The sequence below is a fragment of the Thunnus albacares genome, chromosome 12, assembly GCF_914725855.1.
Source record: "Thunnus albacares chromosome 12, fThuAlb1.1, whole genome shotgun sequence".
Classification (NCBI taxonomy): Eukaryota; Metazoa; Chordata; class Actinopteri; order Scombriformes; family Scombridae; genus Thunnus; species Thunnus albacares.
This window is the reverse complement of record NC_058117.1, coordinates 24,504,730-24,514,070: the sequence shown is the minus strand read 5'-3', so window position 1 is coordinate 24,514,070 and position 9,341 is coordinate 24,504,730. Positions and strand designations below refer to the sequence as shown.

At 39.4% G+C, this 9,341-nt stretch overlaps 1 protein-coding gene across 2 annotated transcripts; it reads left to right on the top strand.

The window, feature by feature from the left end:
- The first annotated feature begins 327 nt into the window (after positions 1-327).
- On the top strand, positions 328-8,847 carry LOC122994180 (purine nucleoside phosphorylase-like). 2 transcript variants are annotated; one of them, XM_044368735.1, is made up of 6 exons: positions 328-466; positions 3,388-3,557; positions 3,708-3,811; positions 5,207-5,382; positions 6,364-6,554; positions 7,669-8,847. In XM_044368735.1, exons 1-6 carry the CDS (start codon positions 450-452, stop codon positions 7,887-7,889), a joined length of 879 nt encoding a protein of 292 aa, XP_044224670.1. In that variant the 5' UTR covers positions 328-449; the 3' UTR covers positions 7,890-8,847. The 2 variants fall into 2 exon arrangements, with proteins under 2 accessions (XP_044224670.1, XP_044224669.1); XM_044368734.1 differs by having other exon boundaries at positions 330-478.
- Positions 8,848-9,341: the final 494 nt, after the last annotated feature.

Sequence of the window (9,341 nt, the reverse complement as noted above, 5' to 3'; positions counted from 1 at the left end):
CAAATATCTTAAATAAACTTAAGATGCTTTCATATCTTTAATATTATCTAAACAATTAAGGTTTCTTCTAATTGTGACTATTTGTGGACTAATTGTGTTCTTGTATTAAATTACCAGTCAGCGAGTTGGGGTTTTTTTGTTCCTACTCTGCTGCTATTCTTAGCTTCTGCCTCATGTGTATTTTCTCATTATCTCGATCTTTGGGTTGCACCTAAACGCAACATTAGTTACTGGGCTGCGACCGCATCACAAAGAACAACGCCTGCGCTCTGACCAATCAGAGCCTCTGACGGTTGTGACGTGTGGAGGATGTGGTGATGATGGTGGAGGAGGAGGAGAGATGGAAATGAACCTAAAACCAGCCTCACTATTCCAGATACCCAGACAACGCTGACAGACCTAATATAACACGGAACAACCCGCTGACCCCATCTGCGTCACGTTGCATCATGTTCTGCATGTCTGAGTTCATGTCTGGGTGAGTAAATTTACTTACTAAAATATTCTTATTCTTAGAGGAAAAACGATAATAAACCTTTGTTGTAATCGTATATACGGCGTTTTATCCATTTACATACATTAAACCTCTCTAGAAACGTATAGTTTGGCTGTGACGCATGGTGACGTGTGAAGCATAATGTCATCACCCGGTTTCCATCGCTTATACACGTGGAAGCTGTAGTTTACCGATCTCCCTTTAATGTAGCTACACTTTCACCCAATCCCCAGAGAAACGTGTACACCCAGGATAGATAATTAAACTGATAATTAAACACGAGCTGAGAAAGCGCGCGCTACTGACACGCCAGGATGTCGCGCTCTTGAGGATGCAATTGAGTTCATTTTCATCTTTCATGTACACAGACCGGGCAGCTGCTGACTCGTGTTATTGAGGGTGGAATAAAAAACGTCTTCATCTCTATAATCCGTTAAAAATACAATGAAGCGCGGTATAGTCCGAGTTTTTGCTCCACTGACGGGACGGAAAAGCCCCATTTGGCACATGCTTCCCCCCCGTAGTGACGTCATTTCTGCCAACCCACCGCCCTCGTGCTTATAGAGGAAGGCAATTTATTTCAATGGGAACGAATTGGGCTTGTGTTTACATGCTAAATGACTGTGAGTTTGTGATTGGACCAAAAGTGACGGTGTCTATGAATCACACACGTGGTATGCGGCGGTGGTCAGTGACTGAAGTCACGTAGCACTAATGGAAGAAAACGAGGAAAAAATGATGATGATGAGTAACAGAGTTTGATGCTCTTTTAATCTCTTATACACACCCACAGCTCTCTTTTTTTGCTTTTGGTTGAGTGCAGTGGGCTTTTTTTTTTCTTCTAACTTTAAATAAAAAGAAGTCAGAAAGTATAAAAACAAAGGCAAAAGTTAAACCAGCAGCTGTGAGGGATGCATTAGGAAGTAACCTCAATACTTAAATATGTTTGTATTTCTGTTTTTATGAGAACCAACTGAAGTTTTAGACCTGATTGAAAAGGTGGCTCGCTGCTTCAGCTACACTCTCTCGTCATATGTGCTTTACAGTTTCACACACTCACACACCGATGGCAGCGAGCTACAGTACAAGGTGCTGATCTGACCATCAGGAGCCATTTAGGGTTCAGAGTCTCGACCGAGGACACTTTGATATGCGGACAGGAGATGAGGATTGAACCACCAACCCTGTGATTACTGAACATACCTGATATGAATGTGAATCTACCTCCTGAGCCAAAGTTTTCTAGAATAAACCACTTTGGACACATCTGGATCGCAATTCTTTTAAAGCCAAATTTAAGGAATCCTTAGCAATAAATGTATTACTGTCTGTTTAAAATGAATTTCAGGCAGGTTATTGTAAATATTGATATCAGTATCAGCCTCATATAGTGTCAATAATGTCAGGATCTGATTTTGGTTTAGGGTCAAATGTTAGATTCAAGATTAGGGATTAAAAAGGTTTTGGAGGACAGAGAGACAAGAGTGTCCTGAATGTTGTTGTTTTTTATAACATTAGATGTATTTTTTGGCATATTTGTAAGGTTGTGTTTCATACTTAGTGCCATTGATCTTGGTCTTAGTTGCATCACTTGTGATTGGAAATGTATTAATTGAATAATTGTATTTATATTTGCACTTTTTAACTTAGTTTCAGCTCCTGAGTTACACTAATGTGTGAGTTTGTAAGTTAGTGTTAATATTATAGTGTTAGTAGTCTTTCATGTGTCATTTGTTGTGACCTGTCTGACTTCTGTCTCTTTTCTTTTTTACTTTACATCAGCAAAGAAACCAGTTTCTCAGAATCAATAAAGTTATTTGTCTAAAGGGCTCAGGTTGCAAATGTAGGACATGTTAGAGCCTGAGGCAAAGGGATGGTCAGTACTAATGGTAGAGTCCTGACAAGCACAGAAATATAAGACTGTAGTTATTGTTGTGGCATTTAAAGGTCCCGTATTTCATCACCTGAAGGTGACACGTTGTTGGCACAATAGAGCCACTCAAACGTTTTAACTCCAGACACACAACAGGATTTAACCTGTGTGTTTTTGTGTGTGTACTTATGTGTGTTTAGGAAAATATTTCTCACAGTCAACAAAGAACGTCAGTTCAGTGACTTTATCGGACGCCTCCATCTGCCAAATTCCTTCCTTTTGTTAAATCGGATATTTGTGGTCATCTCCTGGTAACTGAATGCAACATGACGATGAGGGGAAGTTGAGGAGGTAGAGTTCAGTATATGTTCACCAAACTATATTAGTAACAAATGAAAATAGTAAAAACATATATAGGATGGAGAAATTAATATTGGTAATAATGTAGAATAAAGACCAGATTAACGCACATTTAAAGCATTAAAGAAACAAAGGAAACAATAAAAAAAGTGCAAAACAGAAAATGTTTCAATGTCTAAATTCCACTACACATTACCAAAAGTATGTGGACACACCTCTAGGCTGCATTTTATGTTCTTTCTTAGTTCCAAATAAAGGAAGACTTTGTGCTACAATGACATTTTAAACACTAGTGTGCTTCTGACTTTGTGGGAAATGTTTGAAAAAGGCCTTTTCCTGTTTAAAGCAAAGTCCATAAAAATGGTTTTCCCGGTTTGATGTGGAAAAACTTGAAAGGCCCACACAGACTGAACCTCCGCCCTATTTGCACACAGTTTGGAACTTACAAATGTGTTTGTGGCTTAATCGGTGCAAATCCATGCAGATTAATGTTCATGGTTTTGAAATGACATGTTCAACACATCACATATGGATGTAATGTTCTGACATCCCCATTTGTTAGGGTGTCCACATAATTTTGGCCACTTAGTGTATTTAAACTTTACAGGAAAGAGTTTAGTACGTACATGACTGATATATGTTTTTCTCACTCTTCCAGGGACAGCTATGATCAGTGCCGCGCTACAGCCGATTGGCTGATGTCCAACACACAAGTGAGGCCGACTGTGGGCATCGTGTGCGGTTCAGGTTTGGGGGGGCTGGCCGAGATGCTCAAGGACCCACAGATCTTCAAATACTCTGACATTCCTAACTTCCCCCGAAGCACAGGTATGGACAACCTGCAGCTGTCTGGGAAAACACAGCTGTTAGTGTATGTTTTGGCATGTTTGTTAGGTCTAATTTGTCTCACTGGGTGACTAACAGCGTGTGTGTGTGTGTGTGTGTGTGTGTGTGTGTGTGTGTGTGTGTGTGTTGCAGTGCATGGTCACGCTGGAAGGCTGGTGTTTGGAACACTAAAAGGGAAGCCGTGTGTTTGCATGCAGGGCAGGTTCCACCTGTACGAGGGTTACCCCATCCAGAAGGTGAGTAGAGTTTCAAACCTGCACCCGTCACTAAAAAGAATTTAAAGGGTCAGTTCACCCAAATCATAAAACTCTCACAAACCACTATAATGCAACTCTATAAAGTGTTTATAAACTGCAACTGATTGATCACCAGGTTGTAAAAATCACTTAGGCTGGTGTTTATCCACCTCCATGGCACTTGCTTTGTCCTTTTAGCTCTTTAGCTCATGAAAAAGACCCCTTAAATGGATCATTAAACCTGCAGAGCATTTATATTAACTTTTACAAATGCAGACTTGATGCATTATTGTAAGAACCCTTCAAAAATGATTTATGTACATTTATAATTGCAGACTACTTGCTAACTTTTGCTGGAATCATGACGTAACAACCCCTTTTTATATGGTGAACTAATTAAAAACGGCACTTTGATAAACATCAGTTTGATAAGAACTACTTAAAATGACAGAAACCATCTTTGGAGAAAAAATGTATTTGACGTGTACTTTGATTTTTTTAGTTTGACTCATGTCCCATCTGTTAACACAGAGGGGACGGGATTTATGACCTATACTGCAGCCAGCCACCAGGGGGCGATCGAGATGTTTTGGCTTTACTTTCGGGGAGCTGTAATAACGTCCATCTTTATTTACAGTCAATGTGTACAAAAAAGTTCAACACTGTGAATGCCTTCGAGGCCAACTTTTCTGTTATTCTCATATTTAAACGCACCCATCTCTATAATGGCCGGCTTTCCACCCCGCCTTTGGGTGAAGCTGTTTGCAACAGCTACACTTTTGTGTTCAGATGTTGAACCACATGTTATACGAACAAGCAATTTTCTAGCATCAACCAGCCCTTAGCCAGATTTCTCAGACACAAACCTCAGAGACAGACTTCCCAAAACCTCGACAAATAAAATCCAAACTATTCGCATGGCTTTTGTGAACTGGCTCTCTGGGTTTTACGTTGCTCATCTACTGTAGCTTTTTATTTATTCAGTTGGTGTCTGGAGAGTTGTAGATATCAGAGTGCATGTTCCTCCCTTCATGAGGAGCCACCTATTCATTCTTATTCTGGGAAAACAACTTCATCCAGATATAAATAAATACACTGCTGTAAACATGTTTTCACGTCAATTGTTGCATTGCGTGATGCTTGGCTTACTGTCAGTCACTTGACATGCAGATTAAGAAACAGATGTGTTTCCTCTGAAAACATTTAAAGGGAACACACTCTGCATTTCTGTTTCTGCATTTAGTCTTTGTTTCAAACAAGGTTCGTAGGCCAGGCATGCATGTGTTTCTTATATTATGCACAATAACAATGGTAACACTAGTAGTTCTTTTTCATTATGTTTATAAATGTTATTTTTATGCGTGGAAGTGCTTTACATTACCTTGCGTCTTCCAGATCACGCTGCCCATGCGTGTCTTCAAGCTGATGGGTGTGGAGACGATGATCCTGACCAACGCAGCCGGAGGCCTCAACCAGGACTACAAAGTGGGAGACGTCATGATCATCAAAGACCACATCAACATGCCGGGCTTTGCTGGACTCAACCCGCTGGCTGGACCCAACGATGACAGGTGAGTTGGAAGAGGTGGATGAATGGACATATGAATGTGTTAATAAAGGTAGATATTTACCATTATTTTTCTTATGAACCTGCTTGTTTGTAAACTTTTACACATGTTTAACCTTTTGCACTAAAGGAACCAGTATTTCCTGTTTTTTGAAGAATGTTGTTCTTGTCACAGTGTAAAAGCTCAGCAGCATTTTACCATCATAAAACACTCAAACTTAAAGAGACTCACTCACAGTCTTTCAAGTGGGGTAGTAGGCACATTAAAGGGCCAATCCACCAAATTTATAATATCACTGGCAAATGTTTTTCTTAATATTTGGCCAAAATTAATTTTAAAAATGTTTGTCATCAGTTTAAAAAGGTCTGGTCATTTTCATTTGAATTAATAAAGTCACATCTTATTTTTCTTGCTTTCAAGCAAGCAGTAGCTACTCATTCCTTTTACAAATGACTCAGCTGTACAGTCTGTCCTCCCCCACCATATTTGACTCTGTGGACTGATAATAAGCATGAGATCTCAGTGTCGACAGAAGCGCTTATTGTTCTCGAGGGCTAGAGGCTTGAGGCATGATTACACGGCGCTTCAGAGCACAAGTGTAATGTGAAGAAGAAAACAGACTTACACATGTTTTCTGGCATTCATGAACTGCAGGAGTGACCTGCTGATGTATTTGTTGGACTGAGCTGACACTTCCAGCCACAGGGTTTACATATATTATCATACACAAGGCATCAAAACAAGCACTGATGCTATACCGACAGTGTTTTATGCTATGCTGGTTTATGCTGCTGTTTGCACCGAGCACAAAAGCCAGTGAGATATGGAAAATGTTTTTGTTGTCATGGTGAAGTTAATTAATCTCTTGGTGTACTGCTTTATCTTTACCCGAGTCATTTTGGGGAATTTCAGTAATAAGAGGCACAGGTGTAAAGATTCCTACAGTTGGTTTAATGTGTGTTAACACCATCCTCCTCCCTTTAGGTTTGGTGTTCGTTTCCCCTGCATGTCTGACGCCTACGACCGTGAGTTGCGTCAGCTGGCCAATGATGTAGCGGCAGAGCTGGGCTACAGCGACTTTCTGCAGGAGGGAGTGTACTGCGTCCTGGGCGGTCCCTCTTTTGAAACTATTGCTGAGTGTCGTATGCTGCACAGGCTAGGAGCCGACGCTGTTGGTGAGATTTTAAGTCTCCCTCTCATACTGACATGTTTGTACTTTTACACTTGTGAAGACCTTCACTGACATACTGCAGTCCCTAAACCCTTTAACCATCACACCTAACCCCAAACCCAACATTATCCCTAAACCCAAGTCTTATACTTCAGACAGTCCTTTGAAGTTGTGAGGACCAGATGTCATGGCCATTAATTCTCAAGATGTACAGTCACGTCACCGCAAGATACCTGAGCACACACACACACAGAAATCAATTTCACTGAACTGACACACAGCAGGAAGTGTTGGCGTAATTCACAGGGCTTATTATCAAACTTTCCTTTGATGCAACTTCAGCCAAAAGCAGGATGTTTGAGAAAGTAATTTGTTTATCCTGTTGCTCACCATAAATTATAACTATGTACATTACAAAGGTCATTATTGAACATTTAATCAGTCATTTGTCATTTTATCATCATGTTTTGCTAATATGAAAGAAAAAAGTAATTGTAATTTTCAAAAAATGACTTATAAGTTACTAGTTGTGATATGAAAGTAAGAAATGTACTACTCCAAAAACCAGTTACATCACCAAATTAGGCCCTTTTATGTATTAAGTATCTATTAACAATTTAAAACATGTTCTCTGTCACTGGCTATTGTTTACTATAAAGAAAAGATTATCACAAAAGATCACTGAATCTATAATGTTTAGTTGTGATATATTAATATATTTATTTTTTTGTGTTATTTATTGTGCTTGTGATAGTAAAATTGCTTGAAATTCAATTGACGAACAGTTTATAGACACAATAACCACAGGGGAATGTCTGTTTTTGGCTAATCTAGTGAACAAAGTAGCTTCATCACTTTGATTTAAAATTCTGTAAATCCAATATTATCATAAATCAGTCCCACCCATTGATTTGTAACATTTTTCACATGGCGTTATACAACCATAAATATTAAGTCGAGAGCTACCTACTGTTATAAACTGTGTCGCTAATTCTCTGATGGTCTCTTTACCAACCCTAGTTTATAACGTAAATCTCCACATTCGTCAACAGTAACAAACCAATCGTATATTAAGAACTTTGCGGTGATGTCTCACCTTCTCTTTGTCTCCACTGCAGGTATGAGCACTGTACATGAGGTGATCGTCGCCCGTCATGCCGGGATGCGTTGCTTCGCCATGTCGCTGATCAGTAACCGGGCAGTGATGGACTACGACAGCCAGGAGAAGGCCAACCACCAAGAAGTCCTGGAGACGGGCAGGCAGAGGTCCGAGCAACTGGAGAAACTGGTGACCACTATGGTGGCTCGACTGGAGCACAACAATAACAACTCATTCTAAAGACATCTTCTGCTCACGTGGTGACCGCCACCACTGTACCTGGTCTCATGCCCTGTCCGGCTTTATCTCTGCACCACAACAGGAAGACTATTGAAATGCTTGTTAGAACGCTAAAAAAAAAGCTTTGTGCGGTTTCAAACCTTCAAGCCTGGTTTACTAATTGATAAACTAGTTTTGTAGTAAAAAATATTTTTTAGAAACGTTCCCACTGATTGTTATGTTAGGTCTAGTCTTAGGATCCTGGGAACTGGTCCACTTTTTTATACACTCCTCTATCAACAATGTTTACATTTTAGCAGCCTGCAGATAAATAATGCTAATTTAGTGGGAGTACTTTTCTGACAAATTCCTGTTATGATATACTTTACTGTATACAACCAACTTTAGTGTTTCAGTGAAACAGCATCGTATTTTAACTTAATAACTTTTAACTTGAAAACTAAATATTTATTGTTTCACTTTTTACATTCCCTGATATCAATCAATAACCAACATGAAAACAGTGATATTTGCATTTTTTCATTAAAGTAGAGGACCAACTCATCATGCATGTCTTAATACGGCTAAAAGGTGGAAATAATAATTTCATATAGTGTAAAAGAGGTGTAAAATATTCTAAAATAGGTCTAAATTATTTATACTAAATGTATTTAAGTAGTGTGTTTATTTTCTTTGATATTGTACTATGTTGAATAGACAGATCTTGAAAAAAGGGATCATATCCTGCATGGGACACTGACCACAGTATGTAGGTCAGATTTTGAAGAAAGGGATCATTTCCTGCATTGGACACTGACCAAAGTATGTAGGTCTGATCAAACTCTCTTTCCATGTCTTATCACTGTATTAACAAATGGACTGGGGTTTTGGTACTTTTAGAGGTACTTGACTGAGAACTGTACCATCTGGGTGGGCTGTGGATCAACTCTTACAATAAAATGACCCAACTTGAAAACCATATGGTTTAAGTGTGCTACATATGAAACTGAGAGGTCTAACCTTTCTGTCCTCATTCTAGTTTGTTCATTGGTGGGATATTTCTGATTTTTCCACATCAGTTGTGTCGTCAAGTCACAGGGAAATTTCCACTTTCAGATATTATAATGTTATAAATTATCAGTTTGAAATCCTGCAGTTTTTCCCCCTGAACTGTTCCATGTGCATGGTTAAGTGAGTGGAGCCTACACTACCCACGGGGCTGTTTTCTAACAAGACCAAGTGTCTACAGCCATGCTAGTGGCTCTTTGAGGTAGTATCTAGGCACAGTAATGCTTTGAGCTAAATGTTCAACATCAGCATACTAACATGCTGATGTTTGGCAGGTATAATGTTTACCATGTCTACCATCTCAGTTTAGTATGTTGGCATGCTAACTATCACTTAACGAAAAGCACAGCTGAGGCTTATTGAAATGCCATTTGTTCAGCAGGTACTTGGTCATAAATCAAAGTA

Excerpts from the sequence above, each read along its gene's own strand:
- LOC122994180 (XM_044368734.1), top strand. The coding sequence starts at position 450 with ATGTTCTGCATGTCTGAGTTCATGTCTGG. Across the intron at positions 3,558-3,707 it reads TAACTTCCCCCGAAGCACAG|TGCATGGTCACGCTGGAAGG; the intron begins GTATGGACAACC and ends TGTGTGTTGCAG. Across the intron at positions 6,555-7,668 it reads GCTAGGAGCCGACGCTGTTG|GTATGAGCACTGTACATGAG; the intron begins GTGAGATTTTAA and ends TCTCCACTGCAG.